The sequence below is a fragment of the Taudactylus pleione genome, unplaced genomic scaffold (genome assembly GCF_031769625.1).
Source record: "Taudactylus pleione unplaced genomic scaffold, aTauple2 ptg000156l, whole genome shotgun sequence".
Taxonomy (NCBI): domain Eukaryota; kingdom Metazoa; phylum Chordata; class Amphibia; order Anura; family Myobatrachidae; genus Taudactylus; species Taudactylus pleione.
In genome coordinates this window covers 7,106,687-7,122,757 of record NW_028284558.1, presented here as the reverse complement: position 1 = coordinate 7,122,757, position 16,071 = coordinate 7,106,687, and the positions used below count along the sequence as shown (strand labels likewise).

The following is a 16,071-nucleotide window of genomic DNA, read 5'->3' as shown; positions in this document are numbered from 1 at the left end:
CACACATCAATAAGGCGCATATCAGTTTTCAGCCATTTTCCAGCCTGTACGTGAGAACGAGCCCTCATCTCATTTTGATAACATTTCAAGATTGTGCTCTTCACATCAAACCTTGATTAGAAGTTTGCATACATGATCTAACATTGCAATCTACTTTGTGCTTTTCGTCATAAAGGGGTTAAAAGGCTTTGGATGACTGAGCGAAACATGTTGTCTTGATCTGACAATGGGGTCTTTGAAATTAAATATTTTCAGTGCATGTTGTCAGCTTTTCTTAAGTATTCCAAACAACAGAATCAGAATGTGCTTCCAAGGACAAGAGGAGCCTTGGGAAGACTGTGATTGGCTGTTTGTTAGTGCTCTCCCATAGTTAGTTTTAATTGGCTTTGAGTTTAGTTAGGATCACAGTTTTCTGTCTGTGCTGTATTAGTACAACTCTGCAATATCTGACGTGACTGCATAACCTGGACTATTATTGTAAGGAGTGCAAATATGAGTTTGTATGCAAGGAGAGTGACACTGCCTGCAATCACCCCACTGGTGCTACAGAAAAGGGTAGGACATCAGTGTTTGCTTTACTTTTCCTGTATGACATGTTCTGTCAGTGCCTGTGAGATGGGATATACAGCCAGATCTACTATTCCTATTATTTTTACTGTGCCTAAATCGTTCATATAGTTTAGCGGTGTTTTAAATACTGTACTGCATTTATTTCTGACTATCAAATTGTAGGTATGCAGTATTGTATGTCACACTGCCAGTATCTCAGAGCGTTGTTTATTCCACTGTTAAAGTGACCTATCCAGGACATAAAAAATGGGATTTCATGCAATTTACTTTGCAAATTCATAGTACAATACACAAAAGTGTAAAATTAGGGGGAGGCTCAAAACCCCGCACAACTTTAAGGGTGATATTCATGAAGGCTTGGAGATATAAAATTGTGAGAGATTAAGTACCAACCAGTCAGCTCCTAACTGTCATTTTCCAAACACAGTCTGCAAAGTGACAGTTAGGAGTAGATTGGTTGGTACTTTATCACTCACAATTTTCTCTCTCTCCAAGCTTTCATGAATATCCCCCTAAGTATAATAAAGAAAAAAAGTCTTATTGTGTTAATCAGTTTGTTTCAGCATGTAAAGTGTTAACAACCTGTACAGTAATATAAAATGTCATTGTGAAACCAAGGAAACATACTGTACAGTACAGTATCAGTATCAATGTTATCTGAGCATAACTATCCGTTCCTTATGCTTTATGTACTGTGCTTAGTAACTTTTGCAGTAAAAGTGCTGTGCTGAATGCTTGTAATAATACAGAATAAAACTACTATATATCACCACAACAGTGCAAAATAATGTACTGTATCTGGGTAAACTCTGAGGTGCAAAATATGGGCAAAGTGGGTTAAAAATCAGGGAATGGGCCACTTGAAATGTACTGTATCAAGGAAGTAAAAGTCTGTACATGTCCTTTACCTGCCCTCATATATGATGTCAGGAAGCAAAATATTTACACTGATATATACTGTACAGTATACATCCTTGAGAAAAGAGGGGAAATTTCCTAAGGTCGATTAAAATCGAACCTTTAGTAAATATTACCCCCATGCTCTCTGAAACATCGGAAAATAAGCACATATTAAATTTTTTTACCTTGTCACCAGCCTCCGAGTACCGCATTGTCTATTTGCCTATATATTTATGTGTGTGTGTATATAAAATATTTAGAGATACACAATAGATATATAGATTATACCCTAATACCCTACCCTTCCCTAAGAATCTCGATATTTAGGTAAAATTATTCAATAGGCAAATATATATTTGCACATAAATAGATCAATTTAGATAAAATTTCAAAGTTATATCAAACGTATTTTATTATTTTACATGAAGTCACATTCAAATATTGTTATTTTTTTTTAGTACTTTTAATGGTGATTTTGCTGACACAATTGTATTAGATCTCCAACAGAACACAAATGTTTTTTTTTTCCCCAAACAAACCTAAATAAATATATTATCATCAGTTCAGAACTATTGCAGAACACAAAAGACAAGTTCAAAGCACAAAAAAAAAAAAGGTAAATATAGTACAAGACTCAAATTACATTAATAAAATATGATTTTCTATCGCCGGGATCCCTATGGTAAGTATGCGGGTTAGAGTTAGGGTTAGGTTTACGGACCTCGCAGGGGGGGGGGGGGGGGTTAAGGTTAGGCACCGACCGGGGTTGGTTAGGGTTAGGCTGCGGGTTGGGGTTATGGTTAGGCACCACCGGGGGGAGGTTAGGGTTAGGCACCACCAGGGGGAGGGTAATAATAGTAGCATGTATAGTGTTATACTACTAATGTAATTATATTTAGCATATTATATTCTTTTTTAGAAGACTTGTTCTTTAATTAAAATTGGCATATAATAGAAAATACAATTAACCCTGTCGCTTGTTTACATTGATTGAATGGAGGCCAGTACAACCCCGGACGTTTAATGGGCATTGGCTTGTATCCGTATTCTATGCATTAAGCAAACAGATTTGCAGAGCTGTTTAAACATGCTAACAATAGTGTTTGTTGTTGGCTTCTCATTTCATTCTTTAGTTCAGTGCAATATGTTTCTCAGATATCACAAAAGATATGTCTGTGGGGTATACATACTTTCAGTATTTCTTTACATGCAGTATACCAAATCTGCACCAGTTACCTCCAGTCTGTATCAGGTACCTCCAATCTGTATCAGGTACCTCTAGTCTGCAGCAGGTACCTCAAATCTGTATCAGGTACCTCCAGTCTGTAACAGGTACCTCCAATCTGTAAAGGTACCTCTAGTCTGCACCAGATACCTCAAATCGGTTTCAGGTACCTTCAGTCTGTATCAAGTACCCCCAGTCTGCCTCAGATACCTCCAGTCTGTATCAGGTACATTCAGTCTGCAATAGATACCTCCAATCTCTTATCAGGTACCCCCAGTCTACACCAGGTACCTCCAGTCTGCTCTAGGTGCATCCAGTTTGTATCAGGTACCTCCAGTCTGTATCAGATACCTCCAGTCTGTATCAGGTACATTCAGTCTGCAACAGGTATACCTCCAATCTCTATCAGGTACCCCCAAACTGTATCAGGTACCCCCAGTCTGCACCAGGTACCTCCAGTCTGTACCAGGGACCTGCAGTCTGCGCTAGGTCCATCCAGTCTGTATCCGGTACCTGTAGTCTGCACCTGGTAACTCCAGTCTGTACCAGGGACCTGCAGTCTGCGCTAGGTCAATCCAGTATGTATCAGGTACCGGTAGTCTGCACCAGGTACCTTCAGTCAATGGCAGGTATCCCCATTCTGCACCAGGTACCTCTAGTCTGTATCAGGTACCTCTAGTTTGCAATAACCGCAAACATGCAAATAGTTACACTTTAGGCAGCACACCTACAGACATTCTAATCCTGATTTATTTGCACTTTTCTTTATGTGTTTCTCCCACAATATACCAATAAGTAATTTCCTAATGACATAGAATTGGATAGTTAGTTGGTTTGTCTTGTTTGGCAATAATGAACACTGTTTTATATTTTATATTTATTTATTATGGAACGTTTTGTTTAATACTTAGTTTAGATTACTAATGCTGGGCATACACTACCAGATAAAATGTCTGTCAGACCGACAGACATTTTATCTGACCGGCTGCCAACCGCAGAAGTCGCCGGCATACACTGTGAGAGAAGTCTCACAGTGTATCAGCCTGACATCCACGCACCGCCCCCGGGGGCGGAGACATTTCCCTGTTCCTTCCTACGGAAGGAACACGGGAAATGTCTGTCTGTCGGCCGCGGCTAGGCATACACTGCTCGATGCCGACAGTTTACCGGGAAATATCGCATCGGACGGGCATACTGGACAATCCAGCATGCCCGACCGAGCAATATTTAACCCTCGGTCGCTCCCCCACACGCTACAATTATCGCGGCGATCCGCCGATATCGGGCGGATCATCCCGATAATTGTAGCGTGTATGGCCAGCATTAGTTTAGACACAATATAGGGGCTGGTATAAAAATCCATTGCCCTCTAATTGTGTGTCTGCAATCTCTATACCATGGGATTAGTTTTCATCTCGACTTCCATGTGCTTGGATGTTTTGTATATATGACAATTATTATTTCTATCTTTACTTTTACTTGCCCTTTGTATTTATTATCCTACTTTGGGAAGTACACTGATCTAAACAGTATGTAGTTACAATGTCGACATTCAGAATGTAATTATTAGGGCCGTAACTAGGGTAGTGCGACCAGTGTCGTGGCACAGGGCACCGCAGGGTAGGGGGCGCTGTTTGGACCTGTCAATTTTCCTGTTTATTATCATTCTCACTTGTAGCTTCCTCTTCTTTTATCCCCAGCATCTCCTGGCCTCCCCTATCTCTTCCCTGGCCCTTCCCCATGAGGCCATAGCCCTTTTTCAGGTGCACTATCTTGTGTCCCTATTTAAAAAAAATGTGGGGGGGGGGGCTGGGTAATTATTAGGGATGTGCGCCGGACCATTTTTGCCGGATTTGGATTTGGTTCTAATTCATCGTCCGGCTTTGGATTTGGATTTGCCAAACTGCGGTGACTGGCTTTGGATTTGGATTTGGATTTTTTTACAAAAATTTACAAAAAAAAGCTAAAATCACATAAATTGGTCTTTTTTTTCTTCCTAGAGTATTATTAACCTCAATAACATTAATTTCCAGTCAATTTAGACCACCTCACAGCTTATAATATTGTTTTCAACATTATTGGCCAAAGGTTGCAGTGAGCTGACTGGTTACGCGACAAAGCAGCGGCACAACGACGCAGACACCACAGTATAAAGCACATCTATGACACATTGCCACACAGCAGTGGCAGAAATGAAAAGTAGTGCACCCACCCAGTGGGGTACGGTCAGCAGAGTCACAGTACTTGTTTACATATTGGGCTACGGCCCAAGGAGTCACAGTGCACAATCTTATTCACATTACACCGCACATAGGGCCTGATTCACATTACACCATAAAGTAGTTTCTCTTATTTATGTTACGACACACAGTAGTGCCCCTTTTACACAATGCCCACAGTAGTGACCCTTTTACACAATGCCCACAGTAGTACCCCTTTTACACAATGCCCACAGTAGCGGTGTCCCTTACACAATGCCCCCAGCAGTGGTGCCCCCTATGCAGTCCCCTTAGTAGTAGGTCCCCTATGCAGTGCCCCCAGTAGAATGCCCCCCAGTAGTATGCCCCCCATTAGCAGGCCCCCCCAGTAGTATGCCCCCCATTAGCATGCCACCCTGTAGTATGCCCCCCATTAGCAGGTCCCCCCAGTAGTATGCCCCCCATTAGCAGCCCCCCCAGTAGTATGGCCCCCCCAGTAGTATGCCCCCCCAGTAGTAGGCTGCCCCAGTAGTAGCCCCCCTGTAGTATGCCCCCCCCAGTAGTAGTATAGCCCCCCCAGTAGTATGCCCCCCCCAGTAGTATAGCCCCCCCAGTAGCAGGCCCCTCAGTAGTATGGACCCCAGTAGCAGACCCCCCCAGTAGTATAGCCCCCCCAGTAGCAGACCCCCCCAGTAGTATAGCCCCCTCAGTAGCAGGCCCCTCAGTAGTATGGACCCCCAGTAGCAGACCCCCCCAGTAGCAGACCCCCCCAGTAGCAGACCCCCCCCAGTAGTATAGCCCCCCCAGTAGCAGACCCCCCCAGTAGTATAGCCCCCCCCAGTAGCAGCCCCCCCGCACCCCCAGTAGCAGACCCCCCGAGTAGCGCCCCCGGCCCTTGCACAAGTAAAAAATAAAAAAATAACAACTAACCTGTATCCCCGCTCCCGCGCCGTCTGTTCTGCTGTCACACGCTGAAGAGGGAGCCGGAAGACGGAGCTCATGTGTGAGCTCCAGCCGGCTCCCTCCGTGCAGCAGCCAATGAGAGTCTGTGTGACTCTCATTGGCTGCTGTAACAAACACACAGCTGCCGCTGGCGGCTGTATGTTTGTGTCTGTGTAGGGCAGAGCGCTATCACAGCGCTCTGCCCTACACAATAGGAGCCCTGATGTTGGATTCTCTAGTGAGAATCCGACATCAGGCGGCCGCCGTTCGGCCCCGAACGGGGATCCGAGTCAGGCGGTGAACACCCGAACAGGGTTCGGGTGGACTCTGATCCCCAATGTTCGGAGCGGTTCGGATTACACAGAATCCGAACCGCTCATCTCTAGTAATTATTTACAGGTTCAGAATGTAGATTCAGCCATTGATTCATTATTTTTACATTTTAAAAGTTATTGCGAACCCTCATCTGTATTATATAGTTTTGTCATCAGGACTGTGGTATTCTCCTTGTAGTGTAGGCAATCCCTTTGAATTGTTTTCAAGTAATAAATTAGTTTGGTAGTTTACATTTTTACCTCCTTTAACTTAACCGCCCTTGTTTTTGCTTCCTCATTTTTTATTAGCTGTTTGTTATACTTGCAGCTAATACCTCATTTTTAATAAAACGCTCTTTCTGGAATGCAGGCATTGACATGGCTGATTAGTCTGTTAGGTTGATAATTCATGATCTCTGGTGATTTATATTAAACTAGAGATTAACTCTATTTTTCAGGAATAAAAATATCCCTGACTAAAGGGCAGACATTAGTTGAAAATCTTTTAATTATTGCATCAGCACAAAACAGGCTAAATTAAGCTGTTCTTATTCTTAATAGTACAACATTATGATTCTGGTTTATAGTAAAGTAGTTCAGTTATGATTCATCAAGACAGTATTTTAAAAAGGCACAAAGGTGAACATTTAAATTATTTTACAGCAACATGATTTTATTTTAATTGGTAAAGCCACCTCCTATTGGCCCCTGATTATGAAGTATCCAACTCGCCGTGAGTTATGGTAGTGGATACTTACAGTAAGTACCAGAGCAATTCAGTATTGCTCCATTTGTGGGGAAGCTGCACTAAAAAGTAGCTGTCCTGTGATCCCTATCACTAACACTTTCACTGCTAATTACTACTGCCGGGCAGTGTAAGTGCGCAGGTGTGAACTAAGGGCCTAATTCCGAGATTTACGCTAATCGCAGCTGCAATCCCTTTAATGGACTGCAATAGTGAAAATATGCTAATGACAAAAATGCCAAAAGCTTAGCCGAGCATAGAGACGCCCACTGCTGCCTTCTCATAACCGTCCGACAGGGCCAGACTGGCCACTAGCACTTCTGGCAAATGCCAGAAGGGCCCATGGCTTCAGGGCCGCCTAGAGGAGTGCAGCTGTAACTGCACAGGGCGGAAGTCATCTTCCAGACTTTGGAGGTGTTCCCGCTCTCCACCCCCCTCGCCGGAGTTCATGGTATGACCTCAGGGGGAGCGAAGGGGTGTCGGCAGCGACTGGCCGGTGCGGTCTGCTCGACTGGGAAGAGACGGGGGCGTGCCACATGGCTAAGGCCCCCGTGACTGCCGGCAGGCTCCCTGTAAAAGTAACCATGCCCCCTTTGCGAGCACGCGCGCACAGGGCAGATTGCCAGGGCTGATCTACAGGCCCAGTCCATCTCTGCGGTCCGATGATGTGCAATAGCATAAACATCAGTAAGATTGAGACAGCTCGAGCAGACACGCAGCTCGTAAGTCAAGTCTGACCTGCGTCAAACACTGCGGCTCTCCTGTCACTCTGAGAACGCTCCTGCTGTGAAGAAGATGGCAATGGTGTTTAAACGATCAGACACGCCTGAATTTTTCTAATCACCCCCCATTACCTCTCCCAAATGCTGACTACCTGTCACTCACTTTGCAAGTGAATCCTCTGTGTGAGCGTAATCGCAATACATCCGCTGAGCATGCACACATACACATGCGCAATGGCTAACAATCGCTCGATCTCCGTACATATTAGCATTGCGGGAATCTCGGAATCAGGCCCTAAACTCACGCATGTGCACAGAAAGGAGGCAGAGGCGTTATGGACCATCTCACTAAGGTTTTTGTGCATGCCATTCATCTTTATTTTTTATTACTAGCTTTCTGTAGCTATTGTTTAAACATTATATTACTCTCCTACCTTTATATATTCATATTATATTCTATAGCTGCTAAATTATAACATTTCAATTATTTTTTTTTTTTAGGTATACAATTATTAGGAATTTACTTTTAATACTTAAGACCTCAAATTAAAGTTTGGGTGTAGTTTTCCTAAATATTTATGTGCAGAGAGTTACTTCGGCGCAGACCCTGTCCTCTGCACCCCCAGGACACAGGGGTGACACGTACACGTTTCTGAGAACACTATTCAGCCGCCAGGATTTCATACCCATTCCGTCCTGCAAATGTACAGAACAGGTCCTGCGCATACCCAGGTGCTCTACCATCGGAACTGTACGCAGCCCTGAGGAAGGCAGATGTGTTGAAATGCGTTGGCGATTTACGAATTTATCGCTGCCTGAAGTGAACTTGGATACTCTATCTGAACAACCAGAAGTTTGTCTGGGAAGCTGTCCGGGATCTTACATTTTTATGAATGATGAATTTGAAATAACTAATTTTTACAACATAAATTATATCTATAGCATAAATGTATATCCTGACACAGAAGCACAGGATTTCTCTTTTTTATTTGTATGTATGTTTAAGGTTTGATAACACCTGTGTAATTTCTAAGCTGCTCTGGTATATGTGCACAGTGACACACTATGTCTTGTGGCAAGGACAGCAGGATTTCACTGGTTTAAATGTGGAACAGCAGTTGAACATCGATCCAGTCCAGGATTTCTTTAAGGTCAGAGATGAACTACTGCTAGGCTGATTAGTATCACCTGTTAGCTAGGTTTAAAAATGTTGTTTGTGCACAGGGATGATAATCCTGACGGTGAATTAGTCGCCCAGGTTATAGGCCCCGGGGTGACTAGGATTAGGGATCCTGGACCTGTGAGTCCACTAAAGAACTGTATTGCTGTTTGGAAGGTTCTATTTACTAGCCTGTAACATCTTGCCTATGAACACTGCACTGTCCTGTGTACCTGCCTGTGGTGAGAAAATAAACGTTTGTTGGATTTTACCCGGTCTATGTGATTTATGTCACATTATTCTATAACTTACAGTACTAGTATGTTTGTGGAGTGTGGGATGAAACCAGGGCACCTGGAGGAAACCCATGCAAACATGAGGAGAACATACAAACTGCACACTGATAGGAGTATAGCATTCTTAAAATAAGAAGACATATGCAATCTTCTAGAAAAATCATAGCCAACATTGCCAGATAGGATAATACACAGAACTTGAAGCAAAGGATTGTACAGTCATTCTAATAATCATCCTTGAATTTAATTCACAGCATGTTGTACTTTAAAACCTAGAGCCTGATTCGGAGATGGATGCTGTCTGCATCTCTGCTGCATTCAAAAACGCAGTAGCAAAGGCGTTTCAAGAGAGGGGGGGCCTGTGTACAGCCTCAGTGCTGTCCCCTCCTCTCTCCAGAGGTCCCACAGCGCAGCACTGGCAGTAGATTCTGGCTTAGTGCCAGAATCTACTGCGCATGCGCGAGTCACCAGGAAAGTGGCCACCGACATTTTCCCAGTGATTTTTGCTGCTCTGCAGCGCTGGCTCGGTACTGCAGAGCAGCACTTCAGACAGGTAAGTATAAGTCTCTATGGGTGCAAGGTGTGCAGTGTGGGCCCCCCTGGACCCACCCTGCACCCATTATAGATACACCCCTGCGCATCAGTGATGCAAAAAAAATTGTAATGCTACAGGAGGAGTCTGAAGGAAAAAGACGCCCATTACAGATATGAGTGCTGCGTCTGAAGACACATCAGATCGTCAGATCACCATAGGCAGCCATCTGTGTCAATATAAGCATAGACATTTGGGAAAAAGGGATCGGTGTTTGGTATCGCCACACTGGTTATAGTAAGTGTTCAGGCGTTATATCCAATATTCCTTATGTTGGGGCTGAATTTCACACCGCAATTGATGGTTGTGGTGGTGCTTCCCAGGGGCGCAGAGAGAGGGGTGGATCGAGCAAGTACTAATTACAGGGGCCAGGGCTTGTCAGCAGTAGGAGACTGCTCACTGCTGCCGCTGAGCAACAGCAGCAGTCTCCTCTCCTTTGCCTGTGGGGGGGAGCAATCACACTGATCGCTCCCCCCCCTGGATTTGCGCCGGGCTGAGAGGCTCACAGCGCCCGCCTCCCTGGCTTTGTGGTGCTGCAAATAGTATTTTTTTTTCCTAAGGGGTCGTGGCCACACCAGCCCTAACTAGGCCACACCCCCATCCAGGCCCGCCAAGAGCCGCAGCGGGCCCGGGTAACGGGGCGTGGCCTAATCACGGGAGGCGTGTCCATGCCCCCTTCCCTGTGCGCTGGGGAGGGGGGGCGCTGTGTGCTGGGTTGCTGTGAGGGAGGGGGGGGCGGCGCTGGACCCCTCATGATGCCCGGGCCCGGGTAATCTGTATCCGCTCCCCCCCCTCTCGGCGCCCTATCAGTAACCTGGCGGCTCTTGGCGTCACTGGTGCTTCCTAGAGTAAATTGATAGTTATATTGAGGGGCAGAGGGGGCAAAGTTTAGTTTAAAAGTTATATTTTTATTACTACTTTATCTATTAAAAAGAGTGCTCCTATATTAGAGTACTTTGCCCCCTCTTCCCCTTAATATGCTGTAACTCTAAGCTTACTCAGAATGCCGGGGCCAGGAAATCTGTATCAGAAGACGAAGACCCTGGCCTCAACACACCTACAAAACGGAGGTTGCCCCTTCCCCACATGACCGCACCATTTCAATCATGCTGCGGCGTGGGGGCACTGCGAGCAATCTTGCAGAAGGAGAGCTGCACATGCGCAGTACTGATCCTGCGCATGCACAAATCTCTCAACATCTCTCACCATCAGGTTTGCGTACAACACTAAATCAGGCCCTTTAGTTAAGCACATCAGTCCGTGCCCAGTTAAGATTTCAGTAAGGCTGCAGACTCACAAACACAGCAGAGCAGGGGCGTATTTATAACGGGTGCCCTGGGTCCAGGGGGAGCCCACACCGCACACCCTGCAGCCATATTTTTTAATACTTACTCCTCCGAAGTCCCGCATCGGCTGCAGCGATGCACATGCGCATTAGGGAAACACAAGAGCGCCATTTTCCCCGGCGTTTTGCACATGCGCATTAGGGAAATGGGACAGCGCCATTTTCTCGGTGACCTGCCCATGCACAGTTGACTGGGCACAGACTAGTGCCCAGAGTTTACTGCTGCGGTCACTACGCGGCCAGCTGCCGGGGTGAGAGGGGGGCCCCGGATGGGGAATGCACACCGGCTCTCTCCTCTCTTAATACGCCTCTGCAGCAGAGCCTACTTATCTTCTACACATATGTCTCTGGACTGTGGAATGCAATCAAGGGATGAACAAAATACTTGCCGACTTTGGCCAAATGCATGTCCGGAGAAGACACGCATTTGACCACTTTGGGGGAGCAGCTCCTATGTCATTAGGCCCCGGCGGGGCTAAATGATGAGGTTTCACATCAATTAGCCCTGCCCCCATGATTCCTGGCAATTATCTCCAAATCTTGCTCACTTCACTAGGAAGTGGATGTGATGCAGGAGATCAGAACGCTCTTTCGGGGGTGCAGGGGGCTACCCAAAAATTTGGGAGCCTCCTGTAACTTGTGGGAGAGTAGGTAAGTATGAATTAAACCCAAATCCCCATCACTGAACAACAGTGATGCAGGTAGTACTATGCGGGTAGAGACATATGAACAAATAATGTCCTTTGCCTATTTATATTATTTTTAAATAATTCAGGGACTAATTTGCTTAACTAAAGTTGTAAAGTTAAAATACAGTACATACAGTATGTTAAGAGGGGATTGTGGTGTATTTTAGTTTGCATGTATCTGGATTAAGGATAAGCAGCAGACTGTTATAATATTTGTTTGACTTTGAACACAAGAAAAGTCACAATAAAGTTGCAATTCACAGTTTGTTAAGAGCAACATCTAAAGTTATTATTGGACATTAATATGCGTCTAAAGCTGGGTGCACATTAGACCACAGGTTCTCAAACTCCGTCCTCAGGACACTAAACAGTACATGTTTTCCAGGTCTCCTCACAGAATCACAAGTGATATAGGCCCTCATTCAGAGCCACTCGCTATTTGCGGTCGTTCGTTCTAAAACAAGGGGTGGCTATTCAAATGAACCGTTCGCTGTTTGCGGTCTGTTCACGCCTCTAGGTCTGAACGAGCGAACAAAACTTGGGTTCGTTTTTTGGAAAAATACGCCCCCTGGCCGCTCGCATCCTACGTCATGTCCGCTATTTATTAGATTAATCGAGTACATCGACCAGGGTATGAACTGCTCACTATTCTTGTGGTTGGTTTTTGCTACCACAATTTTGCGAGCAGTTCTGGCTATAAAAGAACCCAGTGACGTGGTCAATGACGCTGCTGTTTTAAATATGCACACCCATAAAACGCCCGTTTTGACCTTTAAGCACGCCTGCGATCGGATCTCCACTCCCCGTTTTCAAGCACCTTCCCCTGTTACCACCCACATACGCCTCTTTCTGTCTCTCAAATTATCAGGCATTCGCTATTTTGCGAGCACATGAATTTCGGCTGCACTGACTGGTTCGCGCATGCGTATAACGATCCGTACGCATGCGCAGTTGGGCAAACATCGCTCAGAGCGAACGAGCTGCCGCTTACGAGTGGCTCTGAATCAGGCCCATAATTAGCTCCACCTGTGGATCTTTTAAAATGTGTTAGTGAGTAATGAACACACCTGTGCGCTTAATGGGAGACCTGGAAAACGTGACCTCTGTGGGTTCCTGAGGACCGAGTTTGAGAAGCTCTGCATTAGACAATATGTGTACCCAGCATTGCGAATGGCGATCACATATGTTGGCACAGGCCACCCGCCGCATGTGGTCATCAGTAGAGATGTGCGCCGACCCCCGGGTTTTGGATCTGGATCTCCCGTGGTTTTGGATCTGGATTGGTTTTGCCAAAACCTCACCTCCGTGTTTTGTGTTTTGGTTTTGGATCTGGATTTTTTCTTTTAAAAAAAATCATAAAAATAGCTAAATTCACATAAAATAGGCCTGTTTTTGTTCCTACAGTATTATTAACCTCAATAACACTTATTTCCACTCATTTCAGTAATTTTTGACCACCTCACAGCTCACTGTATTGTTTTCATCCAGTTTAGGCCCAAAATTTACACCACAGTAGCTAGGTGACTAAGTTAAGCAGCAGCAGTGGGCGGCACAAACACATGGCAGTTCAACTTCCAACATGGCACATCAGGAAACAAATGCTTTTATTATTCAAGAGAGGCCTGAGGGAGTTGGATTATGTATGTAGTTGAAGGTAGGGCAGGGAGAGGAAGGGTTCATTGGTAGTAAATGTAATAATTTTTTTTGATTCCGAAGAAAATTTATGAGGGGGAGGGGAGGAGGCATTTACAAAAAAAAATATTTGACACATTCACATCAGTCCTTGCCCCAGAAAAACCCTTGAGCGCCATGCATGCTGCTGCTGGGAATGGATTTTCTCATCTTAGAAGGGGACCAAGAAGACTTGTAGTAGTGCTTTCCGCATGAAAAAGCATTTCCCAACCTATACAGGGACATTAGATAAACATAGTTAGTTAGTGGGCTCAAAGTACCACTTAACCAGCACAGATATGTGGTCAAGCATAAGATCTATGATTTAAGGCAGGGGTAGCCAACCCTGGTCCTCAAGAGCTACCAACAGTGCATCTTTCCATGTCTCCTCACACAATATAGTTATAAATAATTAAATGTGTTGGTGAGTAATTAATAAACCTGTGCACCAGCTAGGTGGTCTGGAAAACGTGAACTGTTAGTAGCTCTCGAGGACTGAGGTTGGTTACCCCTAATTTAAGGCCTTACTTTGTGTCTTTCTTGAGAATCCTGCATATGCTTCTGCGGCTAGGAGTAGATTTTCATCCCAGAAGGGCATTTCCCAACCTGTATAGGGACATTAAAAAAAAACAGAGTTAATTAGTGGCCTTCAAATTGCCGTTGTTCCCACTGTCCACTTAACCATATCAGATATGTGAACAAGTGGAACAGAGCATTAAATGCAACATTTCAGATGTAAGGTTTAAGTCTTACTTTGTGCCTTTCTTGGGAATTCTTGAGCGCCATGCCTGCTTGCTGGGAGTGGATTTTTCCCAGAAGGGATGAAGACATTATTTTTTCGTCCCAACGGACACAGATCTGAAGAGAAAGAGATACATGTAAATAACTACTGGCAGGAAAAAGAGTCAATTTGGGGCTAATTTTAGTTTTATTAAAGTTTCTAAAAATGAAAAGTGCTCATGTTGCCCATAGCAGCCAAGCAGATTGTAGTTATAATTTCTCTATTGCATTCTACAAAATGATAGACAGGATCTGATTTGTTGCTATGGGCAACATGAACACTTTTCATATTTAGAATCTTTAGTAAATAAATATACCCCTTGGAGGCCCTTACACAAAAAACTGCCTTTACTTTACTTGCTCACCTTCCAGTGTGTACTCAGAAAGAGTTTTAAGCACAGCCTTGTCAGTGATCGGCCTGAGACTACTTCCCCAAAATGTTGAAAAGATGATGCTCATCAAAATGAAATAAAAATTCTATGAAAAAGACCTTTACCGTCAATTACGTGCAAAGATTACAGAGGCACCTGTAATGGTGGATTCCCCCGGGGACAAATTAATATCGTGTGAAGAAGATGATGTATACATCACCCCAGATTATACCATCACCAAAGCCTATATCGTCATCCCATCCTGTGTTGTGTATAAATTACAGCTGCGCTCAGTGGTGGATCCAGGGAGGGAGGGCGATTGGAGCGATCACTCTCCCTAGCGTCCTTGCCTGTCTGCTCTGGCTTTGGGACTCCGAAGTAACTGAAAACTCCCCAAGACACTCACAACTGCGGCAGTGCTGCTCTTGTGTCCTGGCACAATGCACAGCACTCCTAATGCCAGAGGAGCAGCGGCATTACAACGGCTCCTCCTTCCGCCTAGCCTCTTGTATCAGTACCCCGGGTGCCGCTAGTAGCGCACCGGCGAGTACTCAGGAACCCCCACTGAGAAACCAAATGTTTTTTTTTTTTACCCACGCCCCCCTTACAACATTATGTCACGATTCGCGGGTCTATGGAGAGGGGCGGAGCCTAATTATGTAAATTACTTGGCCCCGCCCCCATCAACAACCTGCTGCAGGCAGCATGTCAGGATGCCAATGTAAGTGAAAGTGTGTATGTGCATATGTGTTTGTTCCTATCTAATATATGTGTGTGCTATATATTTATATGTGTGTGTGTGTATGTGTGTTTGTTCATATCTAATATGTGTGTGCTATATAATATATAATATTTATATGTGTGTGTATGTGCATGTGTGTTTGTTCCTATGTAATATATGTGTGTGCTATATAATATTTATATGTGTGTGTATGTGCATGTGTTTGTTCCTATGTAATGTATGTGTGCTATATAATATTTACGTGTGTGTATGTGTCCATGTGTGTTTGCTCCTATGTAATGTATGTGTGCAATATAGTATTTATGTGTGTGTATGTGCATGTGCATTTGTTCCTATGTAATATATGTGTGCTGTATAATATTGATATGTGTGTGTATGTGCATGTGTGTTTGTTCCTATGTAATGTATGTGTGCTATATAATATTTATGTGTGTGTGTGCATGTGTGTTTGTTCCTATGTAATTTATGTGTGCTATATAATATTTGTGGGTGTGTGTATTTGCATGTGCGTTTGTTCCTATGTAATATATATGTGGGTGCCAGGGTAGAAGAGAGGGGGAGTCAGGGTTATTATCATTAAACCGCGCCCCCTAAATGAAAAGTCTAGGTCCACCACTGGCTGCGCTCCCTGTTAGATTGGGGATTCATTGTCCACTTTAGTGGATGTGAGCTCCATTTTAGTCCATATCATCACCACAACCCCTACACATCTTCTGACCTGGGCTACAGGAGGAGCAGCTGCACTCTGGAATACAGTTGCATAGAGTTGCCCCTCTGACTCACTGAAATTCAGGTAGAGGGGCCATGGGT

General features: G+C 44.5%; 1 protein-coding gene across 1 annotated transcript in view; it reads left to right on the top strand.

Annotated features, from left to right (window-relative positions):
• Window positions 1–451: 451 nt before the first annotated feature.
• Window positions 452–16,071, top strand: part of GRB14 (growth factor receptor bound protein 14) — a 65,809-nt gene continuing 50,189 nt past the window's right edge. The window contains exon 1 of the mRNA XM_088474891.1: window positions 452–555. Within this exon, the coding sequence (XP_088331017.1) occupies window positions 493–555 (63 nt within the window). The 5' untranslated portion in view covers window positions 452–492. The remainder of the gene's footprint in view (window positions 556–16,071) is intronic.